The 24,331-nt window shown below is 44.0% G+C and overlaps 1 protein-coding gene and 1 non-coding gene across 2 annotated transcripts in view; both read right to left on the bottom strand.

The window, feature by feature from the left end:
- eif4g2b (eukaryotic translation initiation factor 4, gamma 2b) overlaps positions 1–24,331 on the bottom strand; it is a 31,767-nt gene that overhangs the window by 1,358 nt on the left and 6,078 nt on the right. The window contains exons 5-23 of the mRNA XM_070550738.1: positions 23,473–23,646; positions 21,234–21,320; positions 20,751–20,859; positions 5,499–5,624; positions 4,996–5,098; positions 4,755–4,886; positions 4,604–4,670; positions 4,064–4,215; positions 3,854–3,964; positions 3,517–3,699; positions 3,244–3,385; positions 2,822–2,976; positions 2,229–2,342; positions 1,825–1,953; positions 1,594–1,698; positions 1,305–1,520; positions 771–1,029; positions 488–692; positions 157–365 (exon numbers count right to left, since the gene is read on the bottom strand). Coding sequence (XP_070406839.1) covers positions 157–365; positions 488–692; positions 771–1,029; positions 1,305–1,520; positions 1,594–1,698; positions 1,825–1,953; positions 2,229–2,342; positions 2,822–2,976; positions 3,244–3,385; positions 3,517–3,699; positions 3,854–3,964; positions 4,064–4,215; positions 4,604–4,670; positions 4,755–4,886; positions 4,996–5,098; positions 5,499–5,624; positions 20,751–20,859; positions 21,234–21,320; positions 23,473–23,646 — 2,778 coding nt within the window. The remainder of the gene's footprint in view (positions 1–156; positions 366–487; positions 693–770; positions 1,030–1,304; positions 1,521–1,593; positions 1,699–1,824; positions 1,954–2,228; positions 2,343–2,821; positions 2,977–3,243; positions 3,386–3,516; positions 3,700–3,853; positions 3,965–4,063; positions 4,216–4,603; positions 4,671–4,754; positions 4,887–4,995; positions 5,099–5,498; positions 5,625–20,750; positions 20,860–21,233; positions 21,321–23,472; positions 23,647–24,331) is intronic.
- On the bottom strand, positions 2,033–2,190 carry LOC129153705 (small nucleolar RNA SNORD97). The gene has a single exon (XR_008559680.1). It is a non-coding gene; the product is annotated as a small nucleolar RNA SNORD97 (small nucleolar RNA).

Raw genomic sequence — 24,331 nt, forward strand, 5'->3', positions numbered from 1 at the left:
TTGCTCTAACGAAGGCGGCGGTGGATGTTGAAACATGTCAGCAAAAGTAAAAACAAGCTCTATTTGCTCTGTGAAGACGAAAAACTACAAAAAATAAAAAACACGGAACAAACCCAATCAAAGCAAGCCGAGCAGCCTAGAGGATATGAGGTGTACCTTTTGGAAACCCGTTGGCGTTGCAGTGCACCTGCAATGCGTAGAGGGCGCTGACCTGCAGCTCGGTGTGGTTGTGCAGGAACTTCTGCATGACAGGCTTGAAGGCCAGCAGCAGCTGCTTTTCCTGCTCCAGATGTTCTTTGGGGGGGGCTGCCAGCTGATCATCGCCCTCTGCCACACCCAGCTCCTGGGAGATGTACTGCAGGAAACTGGGAAACAATCACGTTGGTTGGTTAAACCTCTGGAGTTTGGACCAAACCCACACCAGCTACATCTAACCAGAACAAACCAGGGCACCCTGGACTGGTCGAGCCTTCCTGACATCACTTACCTTGTCATGAGGATGTTGACGAAGCCTTTATCGGTGTGCAGCTTGGGCGAGATGTTGTCTTTAATCCACTTGTAGATGGACTGTGGAGAGGGGTCTGACGTTATCTGCTTGAGCAGCTCCTTCTCCAGCTTCAGCAGCGGGAACAAGAAGCTCAGCCCCTTCCCTTCCAGAATCTCCAGCATACGGTCCTTGTTCTGATCGATTTCTGTCAGACAGAGACAGATGGTGAATCAATAAAACTAGAGTCTGATGGTTGTGACACTGACCACCACTATGCTTTTACCTGGTAGCATCTTCTGCATGTTGACCTTGCTGAACTGGAAGAGCTCCGTGAGCCACTCGCGGTCCTTCAGCTTGGCTGTCTGCTGCAGGCAGAGCAGGAAGAGGGGGAAGTGGGTTCCATTCTCCAGGGGATGAGCTAGCTCCGTTACGCTCACCAGCTCGGCTATGATGGCCCGGGCAGCAAACTGGGCCAGGTAGGACTTCACCAGGGGCACAGCCACCTCAATCTTAGGGCACTGGTCCAGGACGTTGAGGAAAGCCTGAAGAGAACCAGAATGTTGGCAGTAAACCCAAACAGCAGCGGTGGGAGCTGAAACTCAAAACAAGACTTCATGCTGCAAATTCCAACGCCCATTTTCAGTTCTTTACAACCTATAAAATGATCTGAAACTCCGTAGCGTTTAATTATCTGGAACATTTTAGCTTATAAAACCTGTCAGCATTAGGAGGATAGTTCAGAAACGGACTAGACCTAAAATGGGACTACTTAGGTATCTGAACGAGTATGTTGTGGGAGAACCGTGGCTAAACGGACCTGCATGAAGTTCTCTCCAGTGATTAGACCCTCAGTACGGAGAGTGTGGATCAGAGTGCTGGCGTGCTCCTTGTCTTCATCTGGCCGGTCCAGGGAACACACCACAATCTTGCTGAGCATCTCTGGCAGGAAATGCTTTGGTGCCTTCATCTCCCGCACGCCGTTCACAGCCTCAGTCAGGTTCTTCGTGTTCAAAAACTCCGTCACTACCGCCTCCTGGAGATGAAAGTGCAGAGAAAGGAATCAGGGTTGGATCTTGTGTTTCAAGGGAGACCAAATAATGACTCACTGTGGTTTTCAACAGTTCCTCCTTGGCAGGAGGTGGCTTCTTGCTCGTTTTCTGAGGTTTCTCTTGGATGGGAGGAGGGTTGGTCTTCAGGCCAAGCTGTGGAGGCTGAGGGCAAAGGTCATGGAACTCCTTTAGATGTAACGTGAATTAAGTGTCCCAAAACAAGGTTTTACAATGTGATTCATGTTCACGTCTGAAATGAGCTGCATCGATTCTGTTCGTGTCTCCCACCTGTCCTAGAGGAGGGGTCTGGGTGCGGGGAGGCTGAGAACTGGGAGGCATCATGGTTGGAATCTGAGGCTGAAGCTTTGGGACCTGGTTCTTGTTGAGAAGGAATGACTGTGCTGGCCTGAGGCTGATCTGGACCCACCAAACAGCAAAACATGGCTTCAGGTGGCAGAAAGTCAAACATTCAGAGTTTTTGTTGCTGATAGACTTAACGCCCTCATATCTCATAATCGCAATCATTGGACCTGCTACTAGTTAGGAAGGAAGAGGAGGGGTAAAGGAGAAGAAATGGAAGAGGAGAGAGGAGAGAAGCACTAATAGCAGGTTTTGTTCCTCAGAATAACGCGTCTTTTTATAATCACCGGGCATTCAGACTCAGGAAAAGAAAAGGCTGTTAGCCGTTTCACCTCGTCGGCATTGAGCTGTCCTTTCTTGCTGAAACGTGGAGGCATGTCCTTGGACTGCACCTGCGACTGGCTCATATGGCTCTGGTTCTGGTTAAGGAAATGCTGGTTCTGAACCTGTAGAAAGTAACAGCGGGGGTAGAGGGTGTGTGTGTGTGTGTGTGTGGGGGGGGGGGGTTAAAAAAAGAATCCCACAGTGGCGAAACTCACGTTAATGCAGCACACACACTCAGAGAGCAGGACAACTTGTACAGGTAAATACACAAAAGCTGTTATTGTTACCTTCAGCAAATAAAATATGAATAAAAGTAGAAAACTGCATTTCCAAGAAGGAATCACATACCGGACAGACACAATCCAGCTACTGAACACATACTGAATATAGCTGATGTTATTGCGTAACAGGATAATGCCAGTACCAGTTAACCTGAGGAGTTGTACGCTCCTACTGCAGAGGGGGTGAATGACCTACAGTAGCGTTCCAGTTTACATGTGGGATGTCTCTGTCTGCTTCTGAAGGAGCTGTCTGGTGGGAGGGGTTTCCCAAGATAAATAAAAACTAAATCTATTTTTTAAAACAACCACAAGTGGCTCACCTGATTGGACTTAACGAAAGGCTTGGGCCCCACGTCGAACTGTGACTGAGGAGGTGGCGCGATGTGGCCGTTGAAGAGCGGATTGGTGCGATGGCGTCCCATCGTGGGAGAGTACCTGTCCTGAATAACGCCCGGGCCAGTTCCAATCCCACTGCCTGAGAAAACAAAGGTTCAGCTCTTTGTTACTCAGGAGGTTATATTTAGCAGTTTTCCCACCACAGAATCACTCTCTAGTTTCACTTCTTGATGACTAGAAGTTTCAAGGCAGAGATGAGTTTCAAAAGGAACACGTTGCTAGTTTATTTTAGGTCAACACTTAAAATGAAAATGAAGAGTCTGGATATCAACTTAACTTGATTTGAAATGGTAAACAGGCTGCAGACCTCTCGTGTAGCGTGACCAAAGGGAACACACATACGTACCTGGCATCTGTCCAAACATGTCGGCCAATCCTCCCAGAGTCTCCCTGTCCAATTTCATTCTGTTGGGCATGAAAGGGCTTTCAAGGAAGAAATCCATCCTCATCCCCTGAGACATGGGTGCTGGGATGAAAACACCCAAATCCTAAGTAGAGAAATAAGAATCTGTGTAAACAAACCAAGTCCAAAGACTTTAGGAAAGATAATCTTTGTTCTATTTTGTGGATCTCTGTTGGATCCAACTACCTCTCTGTTGTTGAGAAGGACCAGACTCACCCTCACTGCATCCTGACGGATTTGATTAATCGTCTTTGGTCCGTTATCAATGAAGGCCTTGCGGGGGACCCAGTTGTTTTCACGCAGTTCCACTGTGTCTTGCAGCAGGAAGCGGATCCTTGCAGGCAACTCCTTGTTGTTCATTAAGGATCGCATACGGCCAAAGTACTGATCCATTAAAGACTGAAAGGACAGGAAGACGGAGGGAGTAAGTGCTAGTTAAACTGATATTAGTAATGACCCAAGTAGTTCAGAGGGTAAGCTAAGCAAGTGCTAACCTAACCTGAAACTAAGACACAGTTCACCCAACCAGAAGGACCTCAGGTGGTTCCCCTACCTTTGCTTTCTCGTGGTCGAGTCTCGGCCCCACAGTTCTCATTATCTGACAGAGGCATTCCAGATCCTCCCCCATGTCTTTGAGCTGGACTCTCTTCTTCTTTTCCAGAAGCTTCACAAACATTGAGACAAAAGGTCACACCAGGTCAGTCCGACTAACACTTCCTACATTCATTACTTTGATGTATGCTGACACACAAGAAGAACTCACTGTTTTGATGCACTTATGAAGGATAGATTCATGGATGAGGTCGAGCTTGCCAAGTTCCCCGATGAATTTAATGTTGCCAAGCATCTTGATCTTGGCGATAGCGCGCTGCTCCTCCTCCTCAGAGGTGAGAGGGTTGTCATGTTTGTCATAGACTGGGAGAAAAGAGGAACAGCAAAAACCTTAATAGTACAGTTGTTGAGGACGTGATGCGGTTAGCCCCCACAGCTAGGGCACCGCGCTAACTCTACCATGTCAGCTCAGCTGATTTTTCTAAACCTTAAACCTTAAAATACAAGTCCTCACTCAGCAGGAAACCCAGTAGTCCATGTTTAGACTGACTTTACACATCATGTTTGTTACGTAACTGAAACTATTATTTTGGGTGTTTGACCTGCAGCAGTCGAGTAGGAACAGAAACAACATAATTATGTAGGATGAACTGAAATGGTTTCCATCAGTGAAGCATGTTAGCACTGAAATACTGAGTTTAACTGAGAATTTTCTAATGTTTATTCATCATAAATAACTTTCAGATCATACTTTCAACATTTCTGGTGCGGTTTTCAAATTCATCTTGAAGCTTGGAAATCAGCAGTCTCCTGAAGGTCTACAAAATAAAACAAATTAAAAGAAGGTGTTAACATGGAAAAAAAACATGCTACTGCAACACGACCCTGGCTCCTGAACTCACTGTGCTCTGCTTTTGGGATGTTTGGATCTCAGATGAAGGGCCATCAAAGTTTGGAGCGTCCTCTGCCAAGCGCAGACATAGCTGAGCATAGAGCGAGCTATACTTCGGCTCTTCTAGGGCTTTGTCTACAATCTGAAACAAATCAGAACGCAGCCACAGAGGCCATTACGAGGGAATGAGTCACGCAGCACAGCCTGCCAAGGAGAGACAGATACACCACTTAGCAGAACTCTGCTCTCACCAGCAAGATGATTCCTTTAAGGACGAGTTTTGAATCTACGCCCACATTCAGGAGCTCAAGGCATAGCTTGTCAAACTTCTCAGGCGTGAGTTTGTTGAGTATGCTGGATGAACAAAAACAGGAGGGGAAGGGTGGAGCAGCAGGGGTTAAGAAACTGCATGTAAAAATGCTTAACCTGATCCAAATACTCTGGTTTGTCCATAGCGACATGGTTCTGTCTTCAGAGGTGAGCTACATTCCTGAGGAAACTCCTCTCATCATTGCTGTTGGTAAACATGCCCTGATGCAGACAAGGACTAAAGGGCCTTCAGCAGAGCCAGCTATAATGACTAGCCTTAACTTTGTTTAGCAAACACAACAGCAGAGAGCAACAGAAACGTTTCTCTGGCCTCACACGAGGATTTGAATGGCTTCACCAAAAGCTGCTTGGTATCTTCTTGATAAGCACACAAGTTCTGGTTTTTTCTATTAAGTTACCACTAGAAATGATTTGCCAACCTTACCCCCTCACTTTCCTGAAGATTGCATCGTGTCGCTCTTTTTCGTTGCTGGAGTTGACATCTCGTCTAGTGCTTCGTGAAGGAACCCATCTCTGAACGCTTTGCCCTGGGGTTTTCCCCAGGAACTCGCTGCAGAGAGACAGTCAGAGTCAGCCTGACAACAATGAGGTTGATACAGAAGGACACGCCTTGCAATAGTCACTAAACCTAAACACAGTCCCACAAGTTCACTTTAGTTCTATCTGTGTAATTAACCTAATTTAAATTCAGTATAAATATTTATTTAAAGTTATCAGATCTTGTAATGGAGCACCTTCTCAGTGGCCTAGTAGTAGAGTGTCCTCTCTGGGACTGGAAGATCAGGGTTCAAATCCCGTTTGGATCATACCAAAGACTTTAAAAATGGGACCCAATGCCTCCCTGCTTGACACTGAGCTTTAAGAGGATTAAACCACCAGATAATTCCCGGGTGCAGCCACAGCTCCCCACAGGGATGAATCAAATGTGGACATGAATTTCACCAGTCCCCCCCCCCCCCCACACACACACACACACTAGGAATTCTGTGTTTCTAACCAACAAACCCACTGCATAGTAACGACTAGAGTTGGCGATGTCCGATGGTTAAAGTGGCAGTGTGTAGCTAGGGGGGCAATACATACATTTCAGGGTAGGTTGGCACCGTATTGATGTGACTATCGCTAGCTCAAAAACACATTATGATGAATGTTGTTACATGTGGAGCAGAAAGCATGCAGCCTCAGCATGACTCCTCAGACTTTGATGATCCTTCAGTTAATTCCTAGCCTAGTGAACTAGACCAAATTCTTGCTTTGCAAAGTTTGGTCTAGGCATGCTCCATTGGAACCTCAGCAGCTCCTACCAGGACTCTGGCTGGCAAATCACAGCTCTCTGGAGGGGTTTCAAATACATAAAGAGCTGTGATTGGTCCATAATGGTGGGCTAATCATAGTGCTCTATCTGCTTAGTGAACAAATCACAGAGCTTTATCAGCTTTGTGGGCCAATCAGGGCACTCTATATGCCTGGTGGGTGGGATGATGCAATAGAGTGAAACAAGAGTATGACACATTCATTGTCCAGTGGAATGCGGAGATCATTTGAAAGACAACGGTAGATCCCGCCCCACAACCAAGAGCCGTCAATGGAGCGTTGCCAGACTAAATAATGCATTTATTTAGTCTGGCTTGCCAGGCTAGTTCATTCCATCAAGGGAATGCAATGCTGATGCTAGTTCTTTCACAGCATTCATTTCGTGTCTCACTGTGGGGAACGCCTCCTGTGTGACCTCGTCAGAAGCTTAAATATCATTACTCCAGCTGTAGTTGGCTGGCGTAGGTGACGTCTATGACAGGAGGAGTCAGACCCTCACCCTAAATAGGGCTAACATAGTGTCACTCATCATTCAAATTCCTCTTCCCACTTCTCTCAGAAGCCTTTATGCAACTGTACCACTGGGAGCTAAGCTGAAATTTCCGTAGACTGAGGCCTAGTCCACACGTAGCCGGGATTTTTTAAAAATGAATATCCGCCCCTCCAAAAACTTGCATCCACACCACAGCGTTTTAAAAAAAAACTCTGTCCACACGTACCCGGATAAATACGTTGTTAAGGACATGCCAGACCTGTAGGCGGCAGTACTTCCCCCGTTCTTAACCTCGTCCTTCGTCTGTGGTCTTCCACAAGGAGCAGTAATTCCGCTTGCAAAAACAAACAAGCAGAAAGCGCTTGGACAATTGATGGATCGGATAGTGACAGAGCGCAGCTCTGAAGGCTTCCATGATGCCGGCTAGTGTAAACACAGGTCGCACACGTGATGTCAGCATTTTTTGTCACGGAAAGTGACATTGCGGACCTTAAAACTCCGGTTTTGTCCGTCCACATGCAGACACCCAAAACGGAGAAAACACAGATCTTCACTTTGGCCGGAGTTTTTAAAAAGATCCGTTTTCGTGTGAAAAAACTCTGTTTTCGTGTGGATGACAGGCCAAAATGTAGGAAAATATCTACGTTTTGGCAGATCCCCGGCTACGTGTGGACAGGGCCTGAGTGCACAACTCTGTCACTAGTTCTCAACCATACGGTTGCACGCTAGCTCATAGAAGTAGCAATACTCCTTTAGACTAGCCACACAATTCATTTTCGAGTAGCAATACCCGACACACTCTGGTAGAAATATCGTATATTAACAGGGTGAAATAGTAATACTGAAATTCAGAAAAGGAAATTGCTTAGTCAATCACCTGACCTGAATGGCATTAATCTCAGAGAAAAAAGTAAGGAACTTTGGTGTCATCTTTGACCAGGACATTTCATTCAAATTCCATGTTAAGCAGGTTTGTAGGATTTCCTTTTTCCACCTTCGGAATATTGCTAAGATTAGAAGCATCCTTTCCAGGAGTGATACTGAAAAACTAGTTCATGCATTTATTACATCAAGACTGGATTACTGTAATTCATTACTCTCAGGAAGTCCACAGAATGTAGTTAAAAGTCTTCAGCTTGTCCAAAATGCTGCAGCTAGAGTTCTGATGATAATTACAAAGAGAGATCATATCTCTCCTGTCTTAGCTTCCCTACATTGGCTACCTGTTAAATTCAGAATAGATTTTAAGATCCTTCTTCTCACATACAAAGCTCTTAATAATCAAGCTCCATCATACATCAGTGATCTGATTGTTCCATATGTTCCTAACCGAGCACTTCGCTCTCAGACTGCAGGTTTACTGGTGTAAATATCTAAAAATATGATGGGAGGGAGATCTTTTAGCTATCAGGCTCCTCTCTTGTGGAACCAACTCCCAGCCTTAGTCCATGAGGCAGACACCTTGTCTACTTTTAAGACTAGGCTTAAAACATTTTTATTTGATAGGGCCTATGGTTAAAATATGATGTTAGCCTACATCTGGACAAGTGGGGGAGTAGAGGGAGGTGGATAATACAGTCGGTAAAGACGACTCTCCCTTGCCCTGCCTCCAACATGCCTCCATCTAAAAGGCTAGGTTATCCAGAGTTATCTCTGTAGTTATGCTGCTACAGGCTTAGACTGCTGGAGGATACACTGACCACTTTCCACACTTTCTACAACACTTTCTTCTACAATCTGCTCTTTAACTGTATTATTTTCTGCAATTTTAGCTGTTAACTTTATTTTTTCTCTAAGTGTTTTTCTCCCCAGAAGAAGCTACACTGATGTTCTGCTGAGCTGTGGCCTCATGGAGGGGGCCATCGGCTAGCACACTGCTGCTAACCACTTAATCATTCTCCCTCTCCTGATAACTTTTTACTTTCTTTGACATTTAATTTGCTACTACTAGTTTATCTGTTTAATTATAGATTCACTACGATAAATATAATAAAGTTTATCTCTCAATAGAATATTTACTACGAAATCAGAATGCAACCATAGATATGCTACTTGGTATATATGTTGTGTGAGTGTAAGTGTGTGTGTGCGTGCTCTGTCTTCTCGATCCCCAGTGAGTCGTGGAGGATGGCTGCTTATACTGAGCCAGGATTCTCTGGAGGTTTTCTTCCTGTTTAAAGGGGAGTTTTCCTCTCCACTGTTGCTATATGCTTGCTTAGTATGAGGATTGCTGTAAAGACTCTGACACTAGTCAGTGACTTGATGCAATTTGCTGGGTTCCTTATATAGGAAACATTATTTCTGATTGGCTTAATGAACTGACCTGAATTGGAATGTTTGCTATGTGAAGTGCCTTGAGACAACTCTTGTCGTGATTTGGCGCTATATAAATAAAATTGAATTGAATTATTTTATTTTTCATTAGTTGCACAAGTTTTGAGAACACTGACACAGCTTACTAGTGGTAGCCGAAAATGGCCACTGCAACTACAGCTGACATTGCCAAGGAGAGCCCCAAGCTCTGCCCCTGCGGGAACAAAATCTCCTTGTGGGATACTCACCTCATGCGTGCTGCTTGCTAGGGTGTGGATTATGCTCGAGGGATGATGAGGCCCTGAAGCTAGGTTTGTCTAGGAGAGTGCATCCTGCCACCACTCCGGCGCCACGCCAGTCATACGCTGCAACTGCTGAGCTCCCAGCCCCGGTTTTTAGGAAATTTATTTTGTTTCATTCCAAGTCTACAAACTTATTTTATGTAAAATTGAAGGATTAAAATGGACATTGCTGAGATATTTACCCTTAATCACAACAGTGGCCTACAATTAAAATTTTCTAAATGTTCTACCAGCTGGAGCGGTTTTGTCTGGTTTATGCTTCTGCATTGGTACGGAGACACGCATTGCTTTGGTCCGTCCTTGAGAGGGCCCTCCGGCAGGCTCGCAAGGACAGGCTGAGTTGTGCTACGTATCTTTTTTTTTTACTTAACATCCGTCAAACAAGACGGAGCACAATCGCTTGTGACTGGTCAGGACACCGCTTCCTTTATATTAGTCAAGAGAACTGCCACTGCGCCCTCAAAATAAATAAACAAATAAATAAAGAGCTGACGATATGTAGCGGCAGACACAGAGCAGCTTTAAGAATACCACGCAGAAAAACTCTAAAAATATGAATGTTTATTCACCCATGACTGGAGAAGTAAAAAGATATGCAGCAAGTGTTTTATTCATAGATGAAAATGACAGGAAATATGAGTTTAGAGGTGTCATGAAGAGGTGAAGGAGAATGAGGGGAAAAAATTTGTCCCTGTTAAACACAATCGGCCACTCCGGTCATCAAAGGATCATCAGCTAGCGGCGCCTACATCATGCTCAGGACAATCCAGACTCTTCACGTGTTGTTCCACAGATGTGGAATGACTTACCAAGCACTACCAGAACAGGGGCGTCCATGCACAACTCTCCATTACAGTTGGACATAGTTTGAATTTGATTGATTGATGATTTGGTTCTAATTCCAATTCCTTGTTTCAATTCTGGTTCCTATCGATTCTCGATTTAGATTATTTCAAAAGAAAGGGTTCTACACTTTACATGTTTTAAATGAGTCAGCTAATCAGAGGTCTTGGTGATATAGTCTGAAATTCTTCATGGATCTTATTTGTATGAAAAATAACATCACCTTAATTTAGACAAAAACATGATTTTACTTTTAAGAAAATGACAATCGGTGTGTTTGTTTCTGACCACAAGCCTACCCAATCAGTCCCTGTCAAGTGACGGGTGCTGTAGCACGTTGCATGATGGGATAGCTAGGTGTATAAACAAAGGAGGCACCGGTCACTTTGTGTGTCAAGATTATAAACCTGCAGAAAATGGTTCACTCCTGATGTATGAAGGACGTAGAATGTATGATGCCATGCTATTTTCACTAGAAGGCAAAAAAGTTCAGTGTAGGCAGGAATCGCGTTAACCGGATATTTTGCTTTGTTGACTGTTTATTTTGGCAGAAAAATCTCACGGCTGTTGGTCATTCTGACAACCAGGAATTACTCTGAGGCATACAGGTGTGCAGACATTTTAAAAGTTACGCACAGAGAAAACATCACGGAGGAAACAAGATCTATCAAAAACGATTCCCATCAGAACATCACAGCAATTTTCTCAGACCTGGACATCATGATCAGCGCAGCTCGCTATTGGCGCGCTGAGGAGCTGTGAGAGCAGCTCAAGGTGAGTCTGTGGGTAACAGCCCAGCAGCAGAACCAGAACCAGAAAGCAGCGGGTAAAATGTTCCTACTTTAGGTGAAATTATTTAATTGTAAAATCATTACAATGTTGGACACTCTGGTCAGCTTGTTTAGAATTACATTAATGAAAATGAAATCGTCAATATTTGTTTATTATAATATGAAAAATAAAAATGACGGGAGGAAATGGTCATGACCGTTTTTTAAACTGTCGGTCAAAATGAAAACAAACATGACTAGCACAACCTCAGCATGTAGGTATTGTTTCTGTATCTGCTTGTAACTTATATTGATAATAACTTGTTTATGGCCCATACAGAAATAAAACCAGGCGCAGCGCCTGCGTTAGTGGAGTAATGTTTTGGATGGCTACTTTTTACTTGATTATAAATAGGCTGACGTAGTGCTACATTTACTCAAGTGATACATTTTCAGCGGTAATGAAACGTCTGAGCTCCGTTTGTCACCACCCTGACCAGTTGTCTTTGCCTTTTCATCAATTTTGGAGGGATATCCAGTTCTTGGTATTGTCACTGTTGATGCCATATTTTCCCCACTGGATGATTGTTAGATCCCAGTTAAAGCTGCTTTCCGAGTTTTCCTCTTTCAGAAATTATGCATGATTTGTCAGAAATCCGTAAAAGTGATTATCTTATATATAATATGATATAATATAAGCAACACATCTTTATTTATTTGTTTATTTTTGCTAAGCACGCCCCCTGCCTGGCAGAACTCCGTGCAATAGGAAACTGAGCGCCGACGAGAACTAACCAATAGCGTTAGACTACCGCTAGACGCTTCAAATTTAAGGAATACCTCGGCTGATGCAGAGTTGATGAACTTTTCACGGACAAATAAGTCTCTAAAATATAAATATATGAAAAGACAGCATGACATGAGAATAATACTCATAAGCCATGTTTTAGCTCCGTTTTGTCTGCTACAGAAGCGCATTTATAAACAGAAACGTGAAGTCGCCATCTTAAAAAAACAAGAGGAACAGTGATTTTGTGCGATACGTTTTTCAGCCACTAGATGGTGTCACTGGATAAGAGAAATACTTCGGAAGGAAGCTTTAACTATTGAGATCATTTTATTACCATTTTATTTCTAAAGTTTCTCAATGTTTGAGTAATCTGCCTCTGTGTGGTAAAATCTGACTAAACAAACAAAAAAAAATCACGATTTGAGAAACACAGCTTTTCAAAGACCATTACTGGTGTTTACGGACTGTAGTTTTGGTAGAACCTGTTGAATCAAGCAAATTGCTTAAAGCTTAAGTTGAATTTGAGGATTGTTTTTGTTGTAAACAAGTTGACATCAACATAGAGCTGCCATTCAGTCCAACATCTGAGACAAGCTCAACACAATCTGTTGCCTTCATTCACCCTTTGTTGCACCAGGAAGGCTCAATTCTGATATATTATTATCTCTTCCTCCAGGGAGTCCTGAGCAAGTGCTTACTAGTATAACTGCAGAAAAATCCTGCTTTTAACCAGGCACCCCTCCGACAGCCAGCAACTAGGGTTGGGCATCGTTTGATTTTGAACGATTCTGATTCCAATTCCTCGATTTGATTCCGGTTCCTATTGATTCCCGATTCCGATTCTTTGAAGACATGACATGTTTTACATGAGCTAGTTAACCACAGGTCCTACTTGATGAAATAATCTTAACTTCAACATGAATTTTAATTCTATGAACAATAACATCACCTTCAGACAAAAACATGTTTTGGAGAAAAAAAGAAAAAGACTTGCAGCACAACCAGTGTGTTTGTTTCTGACCACAACCAAAGTCTGGAACAAGCCTCTGGAATGAGAGGCTAAATGTCTCCAACACATCCAGAAACGTCCAGCTGTTTTCAGCTAAAACTCTCAGGATGATCATGTCCAGGATGACTGAGAACTACACCTCCATGCTGCAGTAGCATTCAGTCACAACAGGAAGTGAAACGTAAATGTAGCTGCTGTCAGTAACAATCTAACAGATTTTAAACATTAAAACTCTCAACAGAAATAGTTCAGAAAGGAAATTAAAATGTTCACAACTTTGTGTGTGATTTATTATTATTTATTGTGGCAGAAGCTGGTGTGGTCGCCCAGAGAAGCTGCTCTAGCATGATGACTTTAAAGAGTAAGTCACACCAAAATCAACTTATTTTTTGCTGATAATTTGTATAAATAAGTACATTACAGTGTTGTAAACATGTGTAGTTATTTTTGCATTTTCTTTAAAAACTTAAAAATCAGCCTAAAATCTTCAGTCCAGCGACCTTTTCAGCTCAAAATAATTCTACACAAATTTACAACAGCAGTTTGAAATCTGTCTGACCAATGGGTGAAAGGTCCCATGTAAGGTGTCACAGCCTGTGGCTATAGGTTATAAAAGCATCGCGGTCTCAGCCAGGATTGTAGTAGTGGACTCGGATTAGCCGCAAGTGAGTGATTATGCTGTAGCTTAGATGTAGTTAGCATTAGCATTGAGTCAGGGTCCCAGCAAAGCTTCTAGTATTATAATTATTTAGTTCCAGTAGCTTGGCTGTTAATATTGTAGTTTAGTGTTTATTACATGTTACTCTTTCACCAACTTGAAGTTTTAACCGGGACGGAGTTTGAACCGGGTTATTTCAATAGCGTTTCAAATTAGGCCAAGCCATTCCAGTAATTAGCCTGATCCGACTGCCGCTTCCCCAAAACAGATTTTGGGCCCAATCTGAGGTGAGTAAGCCAAATAATTACTTTTAACAGCTTCTAAAGACCGTTCCCTACCTGTAATTTTGCAGCTATATTTACTATATTTATAAATGCAAAGGAAGAGAGACGTAATCAGTCACTGCAGCAAGCTCGGAGTGTTGTGTGTGTGAATGTTATAGATGGGTTCAGGTTGAGTTTTTGTTCCAGTTAGTAATATCAGCGATGATGCAGAGCAGGAGGCACCCTGAGGAGAAATCCTCCTGCAGCAGACCTGACCCGGCTCTGAACTGCATGGTGCAGAGTCCGGTTCTCATTAGAACATGTCTGATTCTGGACCTGGAGTTAGCTCTGAGAGCAGTCAGATCACTCACCAGCAATGTTATAAAGTACATCAATTAGACAGTTTGTTTTGTACATAACCTAAGTTACTAAACTCCCACAACAACGTGATGTCATTTTTTACCATTTTCAGGCTAAATCTGCCCAATAAATCTGCTGTCAGAGTCAGTCAGACTGATGTAGTCCTCCACCAGTCTGCACCGGTCCAGGCTAGATGAGTTATTTTTAACCATCTGTCTTTCTTCACCTTCTAGTTTTGACATTATGTAATTATTTTAGGCTATTTTACGTGTGTGCTGCTCTTAAAAACAACTATAAATATATTTGCTGTTTCTTTATATTTCACATAGCCTCCCAGCAGCTGTGTGTCTGACACTGGGACCATGATGGGAATTCCACCCAGAGCAGCTTCTACACTCCTGAACAGACCCAGGTGTGGTGGAGAGCTTCTGAGCAGCTTCCGTCTGAATGACAGGACAAGCTCTATGAACTGATCCAGGTAAAAACATTCTAAATAATAATTTTATAATAATATTGTACTCTGTATTCTGTTTTTTTCTCACATCTCAGCCTAGCAGACCCACTGCTACTCCACCACCACTGGAGAGGAGTAGCTTCCCAAACTCACACTAACATCCCATTTTAACTCAGGGCCTCCTGATCTTCTAACAAACACCTGTAGCTCCATCCTCACTCCGTTCTCCACATGTTTCTCATCTCTGGAAGCTTCCTCCCACAACATTGATGTTATATATATAATTAGTTTCTTTCAGGCTAAATGAACCCAAGTAATCTGCTGTCAGACTGATGGTTGCAGCTACAAATGGTCCAGATTAACATGAAGCCTTGCAGGTGTAGTAAAGGTGAGTTGTTTTAATCATCATGTAATCTTCATTACAGCATTTGAGTTTTAACATCATCTACATTTTTGTTTCATAGCTTATTGCTACACGTGTGTTACTGCTGTGAGCTTGGAGCTAGATTACATCATGAAGGAGGCTACTGATTCTGGCCCTGTGACCAAAGCTGGATTAACCATATGGGCAACTGGGCAATTGCCCAGGGGTCCACAAACTCTAAAAGGCCCAGGCCCAGGGCAGCAAGAGCACCAGCAAAATACTGTATCTAGGGTGACCATACGTACTCTTTTCACCGGATATGTCCACTTTTCACTATCTGTCCGGGGTGTTTCATGTATTGATGAAAATGTCCGGTTTTTCACCCAGGAGAAGGGATCAAATTATGGGGGAGCTGTATATCCTACACATCCAGGGAGAGCCAGAAAAAAAGGTTTCTGCCTATATTACGTCATTTATGGACTCTCAGCGTACCGGGGGTTCTTTTGAGCAGAGAGCACAGAGAGCGGCAGAGCGCTCATTGTTGGGGAGCTCCAGGCTGCTGCGTCCAGCGCACGATACATTCTCAAAGTGGCGCAACCAAAAAACGATAATTAACACGATTGTTCATGTCTGCACATTTTCCCTATTTTCTGTCTTATTTGTGCCTGAAGCGCTTTGCTACTGCGGAGCTCATCACCTGTGCTGCAGTGATTTCACCTCACTGACGCAGCATCGAAACGCGCTCTCTGCTTTGCGGTCAGGAGATCCCTTTGATCTGCTCAGAAGTAACTGCTGAGGTGAAAAAGTAACCCCCAAATTCCACTACCTCCGCTCCACACCGGTCCGCCCCCGCCTTCCGCAGCCGCTCGCTTCCGAACTCAATTTTTACTGGTACCCGCTCTACAACGGCTCCGCTCCGGTGCGGAGACCTGAGGGGAGCAAACAAGCATGCGCGGGATTTTCGAGATCTTGCGATACAGTCCGAGCAATAAACGCGGAAGTTAGATCCAAACACCCGTTGTGTGGGAGAAGCATCGAAATGAACTGCCCATCATTTGTGTTGAGAGATCAGCAGTGTTTTGGATCAACAAAGTGTGACTACTTTGATAGTGGAAACTGTATTTATGGCTTAATTTTGTGCATTTAAACTTCAGCCGCCATTGATAGTTGTTAAAAGTTGTTAAACCTGTACATATGAAACAAAAAACGCCTTTTGTTTATCGATTTATTGAAATATAGTGAAAAATGGAAAGTGTGCTTGCTCCTTTTCCTGTTGGACGGTTGTGATTCCTGTCCATTTACTGCGGAGGTGCTCCGGCGTCCGGCAAAAATAGGATCGATTCTATTTTTGCCGGACAACGGAACAGAGGGCGGCGCACGGCGCCACACTGCTGGAGCACGGCCACAGTAGTGGAATTGCTCTGATTGACTACAACGGGACCGATTTTGCTCTGGCGTTCGTGTCGGAGCGGAGGTAGTGGAATTTGGGGGTAAGAATCCAGGCAGCAGATTTTCTGGAGAGTTTAGAGGAGATGCAGGAAGGTGAGAGACACAGGACAGGAAATAGTTAAATAAAAACAAGAAAACACAACAAAAGTGTTGAAAAGTAAAATGTAGGTAGATTAATCTCCACTACACGTTTTTACCTGTATAAAACAATAAGTTATACGCATGTCATATTTATACATCTGATATAATTCAGATCACATTCAAAACTCAGTCACACACCCAGGGCCGTTTCAAGACATTTGGGGGGCCAAGGCAAAACAGAACACCCCCCACTCCTGTCACTGGGCTCCCCAGAAGCCTCTGTGTAATCCAAACCCTCTCCAGTAGTATTAGTTATACAGTGTTTATTAAAAAAAAACCTCAGATATTACTGACATGTTCTAATATTACCAGATGAAAAACTAAATTATCAGACATGCTGTCTCATCTGCTGCTTTTCTAAACTTGCTAAAAGTAACAAAACCACTTGAAAGCCACTATTTGTGGACTCTCTGAAAGTTTCCAGTGTGACAACTTATTTTTTCATTGATCCTATCGTCTAATCTCACAGCTGAAACAAGCATCCTTAATAATCTGTGCACAGGAAGCGTACCAATGCTGTAGTAAAACAAAAGGTATAATAATTTATTATTAATAAAACCTTGTTGCAGCACTAAAGCAGAAAAATGAGATTTTGCAGTAAATATGCTAAGTATTTATTGTTTTAGAGCCCTTTTATTGGCAGAATCTGATATTAATTTAGTTCTTACAAAAAAATGGGTGCCAGTGTTGTGTGGCGTTGCCATAGTGTTATGTCATAGGCACAGATCCCCTGTCCTCTTTTTTGGAAATGGAAATATGATCACCCTATATTAAACAAACTGTCCACCCGGGCTTTTGCGCTGCACAGAGACGCTTTGCTGCCTATGACTGAACGTCAGTTCAGAGTCAGTCTCATGCAGACTGACCAATGAAGAGAGGGCCTCAAGTTAAGACCATCTCCTCATTGGTAAGTCCACACGAGGTGGGTCAAAGGTTACCCTGAGCGGGTTACGTGATGTCAGGCATTCAGTATATTTACTGCATATTACAGTAAAATATTCTGTATGTGACCATATTATAGTGATCCTTGGATCGTGATGATGGGGCCCTTGAATATTGTTGCCCAGGGTACAACAAAGTGTTAATCTGGCCCTGCCTGTGACACTTGGTGGTGACGTGTGAGCTGATTCACCTGGTAAATAACTTTTACATTAAATATTTTGGTTTTTGCTATCAAAAGTAACTTAAGTTGCATTATTGCAGGACACTCAGCAAAATAGGGACTCTACACCATGAGGCAGGCACACGTTAACTCTATAAGAGCACTTAAGGTGAGCAACACCACAGATTATTGTTATTATTGTACACTGTCCTGGATTTGTTTTCTTTCTGCATCTCATCATTAGCCTGGCTGATCACCTGATAACTCCTGTCATCTGGTTATGACAGCATGAGGATGTCCTCACACACCTGTAACCTATCAGCTCATCTGGCAGAATAGAGAGAGAGAAGAGACAACACCACATCTCCTGTTCCTGGAAAGCCTTCAGCCATCCTTCGATACTGAGAACCTCCATCAGCTCTGTCTCCTGTCTGCCTACAATTATTATAATAAATATTGTGTTTGACAAGTTTTTTGTGCTGCCAAATGTCTCATTTTGATTCCAGTTTTAATATTTTTATGGATATTTATAAATGACATTAATTGAATTATCACATTGTTGCATGTTTAACTAGCTCTATTGTGATGAACTAAACTAGCACCTCACTGTTAAAAGCTCGTTTTAATTTCAAGCATGTTTAAGTATTTATGGACATGAACAAAAACAGGAAATATATAAACTGAGATTTATTTAATTAATATAACAAATGACGGTTTACAGGAGGAAAGAGTCATTCAAAGGCACATTCTTCTGGAAGCTCCTGATCCTGACGACACCACCAGAGGACACCAGCTGCTGACACCGAAGATCACCTACGACCAAGAGAGCAGCTGGTATCAGTAAATAAATAATGAAATCAGGGATATTTTAGGGGTCTGTTTGTGATTGTATAACATAAATGGACACATTACAGGATAATTTTCTCAAGGGGTATTTTTATAACTTTCTTTACAGCAGACAGTAACTTTAGCCCACGGTAGGTGGCCGTGTCCTAGAAAGCTGCTATTCAGCACGTTTCAGTGGTTTTCCTGCTAACATGTTAGATTAGCTGTTCAGCAGCTCAGCTACTTGCTGCTGATTAAAACCAGGTGTGTTGAAGCAGATAAATCTCTTAAACATGCTGAATACTAGCTCTCTAGGGCCGTGGAGCCAAACCCTGCAGCTAATCTAATGCTATGGCTAATGACTACTTACCATTCAGAGCTGGTTCTGTTGGGTCGGTTCCGGGAGTTTCAGGCAACTCACAAGCTCAAAATAAGGCTCACGTCCGCTTGTCTCCTCCAAATAGACTTGGTCCCTTTCTTCTTGACTGTCTGGGTAAGGAGGGGGAGAAACACCCTCTACTTCTAATGACTGCTCAGAATGAAAAAAGCTAGCTTCATCTCGTTACCCATCGTCTTCGTCACAGCAGCGGCTCCGCCCTCTCGGTCCGCCAGGCAACGCCTACTAATGTTGCAATTTTTTTAAATTGACATGTGGGTGAAAAAGGACTTTGAGGCAGGCTTGACAACCTCTTAAATATTCTACAGGTTATTGTTCCGCCTGCTGACGCGCGCGCGCACACACACACACACGTTCCGCTGCTGTTTCTCACCAGTATCAGCTGATGGAGGGCTCTAGTTTCATTGCGCCGTTCATGTCAGCAGACACGGTAGGGTCGGGGAGGGGCATGATGCTTGGCCCAGCCTGGCGGGCCGCCTGGCTTATAAAGCGCTGGGGGAAACCGACTCCTGGATCTCTGGGACTTGGAGCTCCCTCCATCTTTTATGCATCTTTGGGGGCGGATCTGTGCCCCCTCACACTCACTATTGGACGCTACTATAGAGAAACCTTCCATATACAAGCGCGTGTATGCACACAGGTGCTCTCAAATATGGACTTAAGCATTTTCAACACGTGTCTTAAGGCTGTGGTTGACACAAAATGCACTCATTTATTATCATGTGATTGTTCAGTAAAACAATGTTGATTTTATATTTCCTCATCAGGTTGACACAGTGATAGCTTGCTCTTATTGTATTGTTGTGTGTCCCTTTTTTAGTTTATTTTTCTCTTTCTGCAAGTCTAGATGCAGATTCTTGTTCACCATTGATTGTTTATTTTTGTGGAACAACCCACTCTACCTTCTGAGCTACCACTGTCCTAACATATAAACAGTTATGAACCCTCAAAGAGGTGAGATGAAAACAATGTAGGTTATACCAATCTGAGTAAAGTGGTTATTTCACAAGCAGCTGCCCAGCATCTGATAATTCTGCACTCACGGTCAGAGGTAAAATAAGTTAGTAATTGAGAACCAATCAGCTTAAAATATAAGAGCAGACAGAAATGCTACTTTTAACCTTGGATGGAGGTTAATCATACCCCCACTGCATTTAATGCTTCAATGTATGACTATCATACTGGCATTTGCTCATATAAAAGGGAAGCAACACTCCCACTTAATGCACACCTACAAATGATTTGTTCACACTTTATTTTTGTACCATTACATCCCCTTATTGAATCCAGCTGGACAGCGAGTTGGTCAAAGGCCAAAAAAATACAATCAACAAAAGCTAACATGAAGTGGGTGCAGAGGAAATCATTTTTAAATAGACTCTGCTGTCACTGCTTGACCAAAGACTACTTGATCTATGAATTTGCACAGCACGAATAGAGATGTAACTAAATACAGTTGGCTTGATGTCACAGGAACTGTTAACAGTCACTAGCCAGTATGATCCACGTGTGGATGAACCACTCTACAACACCTTTTAACACCCAAGAAAAACCAACAAGAACTTGCTGGTGAAATTCTGATGTTCTGTATTTTGTAACAACCAACCAAGAAGGCTGAAGCCCTCCCAGGGCTCAGTGCATGCACCCAACCCCCCTTTGCAAAAGGTCTCACAAAGAAAAGTGCCTGACAGCCATTTTAAGCATTCCAACATCCTGCTTTGTTCTAAACGCCGGAAGTTCCAGACAAAAACGCTAGCATGAGGGTAACTCTAGACTAAATAAAAATGAGTTTCATCCATCTATGCTCTGCAACAGCGTTGGATTATTACCTGAAACGAGAAGCACCCCCTTCCTCAATCACACTCTCCACTTTGGCGGCTTGACAATGAAGAATATTCAAAAGAATAAGAATAATAGGAAGGGATGGGGGAAACGGTGCTGAGGAAGATAAAAAAGGGATGCAATTAGTATGGAGACAAAGGGATAAACACATACAGACTACATCGATTCAACATCGAGTGAAAATCTGTGCAGGTCTTTTTAAAGCGAATGGTGCGTCATCTAACCGGCTAAAGCTACCAGTAAATAATTAGCTACATTACTATGTTGCTAAATCCACACATTGGCAATGTCACGTAATATCGAGACAATCCCACCAGTAAAAATAGGACCGACTGAATTCAGTCAGTTGTGATGTTTTGAGGAGGATGAATACTTGTAGTTTAACTGTTTTGCGGTTGGATGTTTAGATTCTGGTTGTTATCCACTGATTTGAAACTGTGGATAGAAAACAAAACCGACAATTCAGTCACTCTGCGACGCATAAGTACGGGGGCTGGGCAGCGTGGCTGACTGTCGACCTTCCACTCGACAGTGGTCCGACTGCCACCCTACAACTGCTGTAGTAAGGCCAACATGGGTCTATTGCCCGTTTTTGAGCGAAATTTCTTGTGCTAGCTCATTTTCGCAACAACATAACATATAACGGATATTAAAGCACATAGCAGTAAAGAGGCGACGCCATTTTCTGCATGAATATAAACCAGTCAAAGCATCTGTAAACTGGTACAACTGCCGGCTTCTAAGCTAATATGCGCTAGTTAGCTTAACAGAGGCTGATGCTGAATTCACTTGAATGCCAGCTAGCTAGCAGAGGCCATTTTGGATGAGCCGGTGCGGTTGAGTTGGGAAGAAAAATGAAACACCTTACCTTCACTTAAGCAACTTCAGTTTTGTTTTGCTGTGTAACTACCCAAGAAGAAATGAATGGGTTGGACAAAATAAGCGAATTTTGCTACGAATGCAAGGAGAGCTAAACGTGAAAGAATACCTGCAAACACAATTCTACACTGCGAAGGTTGGCAGGTTTGTTTGCGTTAGCAGGCTAGTAAAGAGCAACTAGCTTGCAGCCTTGTGGGGGTGGAGTTACGTGGAATTCAACTATTTCCATTGGTCGTTATTTTGTTGCTATGTAATTGCTGACCAATCACGGCAAAGATTTGTTTTAGGGCGTTGACGTTATTGCATTTGACCCAATGAGACGCATCATTACACAATAATAACCGCCCTCTTTCGTTGATTGACACAAAGACTCGTATAGAGTACAAAAGAAAAAACACACCGATTAGGTAAAGAATTTTTAATCTATTTTCCTGATAAAAGACTAGTTCCCAATACAGGGACCAAACAGAAAGCATTACTTGTGACAAAATAGCTCAAAATGACAAAACTTAGCTGATACTTAGATAACGTTCACTCAGTGATAGTTGTATAATTCATACATTAACACAATAACTATTTTATATGCTTTTCAATAAAAAATACTATTTCAGTACTTTGTACATTACTTGGTTGTCATGTGAGATTGATGATAAGGATTGAAAATGTGAATAATCTTGAATTTTTTTTTCTGTGCAGTACCACACAAAAAGAAAAAAGAAAAGAAAATATTTAAAATTGTATTACGAATACATTCTGATGCGTTTGTCCCATAAAAAGTAAGTGCAAATGCATCTTTAGTAGTGTTAGGGAGGTCAAATGCATGTGTTCATCTGCCAGGGTTTGTTCTTTCATCTTTGATTGCTTCACAACAGACTGTTTATTCCATCAAGGGCATAGGAACCGGGGGGGCGGGTGGGACATGTCCCCTCCAATATTGGACAAACACTTGTCCCCCCCCACCCACCCCCCATCCCCAATAATGTGGAGATGAAAACAAACTTGATTTTGAAATATTTGACTCGCGAGCCTTTATTTTGAAAGACACCGCGGACTTCTCGCCGACACAGCCCCTCCCCTCAGGGAGTCGGAGGCGGGGCACGGATACACAGCGCAGGTGTCAGAGATGAGACAGCAGCAGCAGCTTAGCGAGTTCTATTTAGTCTAGTCTTAGCCCTTAAGCTAGCTGCTATTGGAAGGATGATCTCAGCATCAGCCAATCATGAAGAGCTTAAATGTACGCCCACCAATGGTGGGCACCCCTTGTGGGTATATAAGTGGAGTGACTCCACTGTTTGCCTCCGTTATCTCTTCAAGCCAAGCTTAAGAGCTTTCTTTAAAGAGCAAATTATCTAAAAACAACATTCAACTCACCAGCCATGTCCAGCGACGCCAGGACCTGCCCGGCCTGCCAGACGGGCTCCATCTCCAGCGGCGACCTGCACGTCAAATGTGAGGTCTGTCTCGGGGCTCATCACGCTGGCCTGGCCTTGACCCCCCAAGCCTCGTGCCCATTTTGTGCCGCTCTGCCCATGGCTGAAAAGATCCGCTGGGTCGAGTACTTCACCCCCGCCGCTGACGAGGAATTTCCGGTGGCTAACACGTACTCGCTGGACAAGGCCTTACAGTTCTTCAACGTCGGCCAGGAGCCAGCTGGCTCCTACCGACTGGACAATGTCATCGACAGTGAGGAGTACGGCGAGGCTGGCTGCCATAGCCCTTCTTCCCTCCTGGACAACACGGAGGTCGACGAGCCATGCTCAGCGGGTCCTTCTGCTCCAGTGCCTTCTCGCTCCTCCCTGCCAGCAGTTAGAGCACTGCTGCAGGAGCTACCTGCCATCATCTCCGCGTCTGCGGGCCGCAAGGGGCTAGCCGTGCCGGAACCAGCTCCGCCTGATGCAGATGATTTGGCGGGAATTTTCGGGGCAACACAAGCGCGCTGTCCAGTCCCCATCTGGCCGCACGTCCCCGCTGCCATGACCTGCTGGTCCGCCGCCTTCTCCAAACCTGGTTGTTCACACAGACAACCAGGTGGCGGCAGCCTACATAAATCGCCAAGGGGGAGTTCGATCCCTCCTACTATTGCGCGTAGCCACAGATTTACTGTGTTGGGCACATGTCCACCTGCTGTCCATCGAAGCCACCTACATTCCGGGGGTCCTGAATGTGGAAGCAGACATCCTGTCGAGAGGGGGACCCCGCAACTCCAACTGGCGTCTGCATCCCGCACTGATATCACAGATCTGGATCGAGTTCGGGGAACCCTCTTTGGATCTGTTCGCGGCTCGCGAAAACGCTCAGTGTCGCCTGTTGTTTTCCCTGAGTCCCCAGGACCACCCCCGCTCGGAGCGCACGCCTTCTCACGCCAGCCCTGGCCTCAGACTCTCCTGTATGCGTTTCTGCCAGTCCCACTGATTCTCCGTCTCCTGGACCGAGTTCGGTCGGAACAGCTCTCGATAATTCTGGTAGCTCCCAGACGCTTGTCCGCGTCATGGTTTCCGGACCTGCAAGCGCTAGTGTCCGGCTCCCCGTGGAGGGTGGACGCCCTTCTCCAGGCGGATGGGATAATCAAACATCCTCCAGAAATAGGCCAGCGGCTGTGGGTCTGGCCGCTGAGCGGTCACGCTTAGAGGCTTCTGGGCTGCAGCATGATGTGGTCACCACGATTCAGAGTGCGCGGGCGCCTTCTACC

Source organism: Nothobranchius furzeri, chromosome 4 (assembly GCF_043380555.1).
Source record: "Nothobranchius furzeri strain GRZ-AD chromosome 4, NfurGRZ-RIMD1, whole genome shotgun sequence".
Classification (NCBI taxonomy): domain Eukaryota; kingdom Metazoa; phylum Chordata; class Actinopteri; order Cyprinodontiformes; family Nothobranchiidae; genus Nothobranchius; species Nothobranchius furzeri.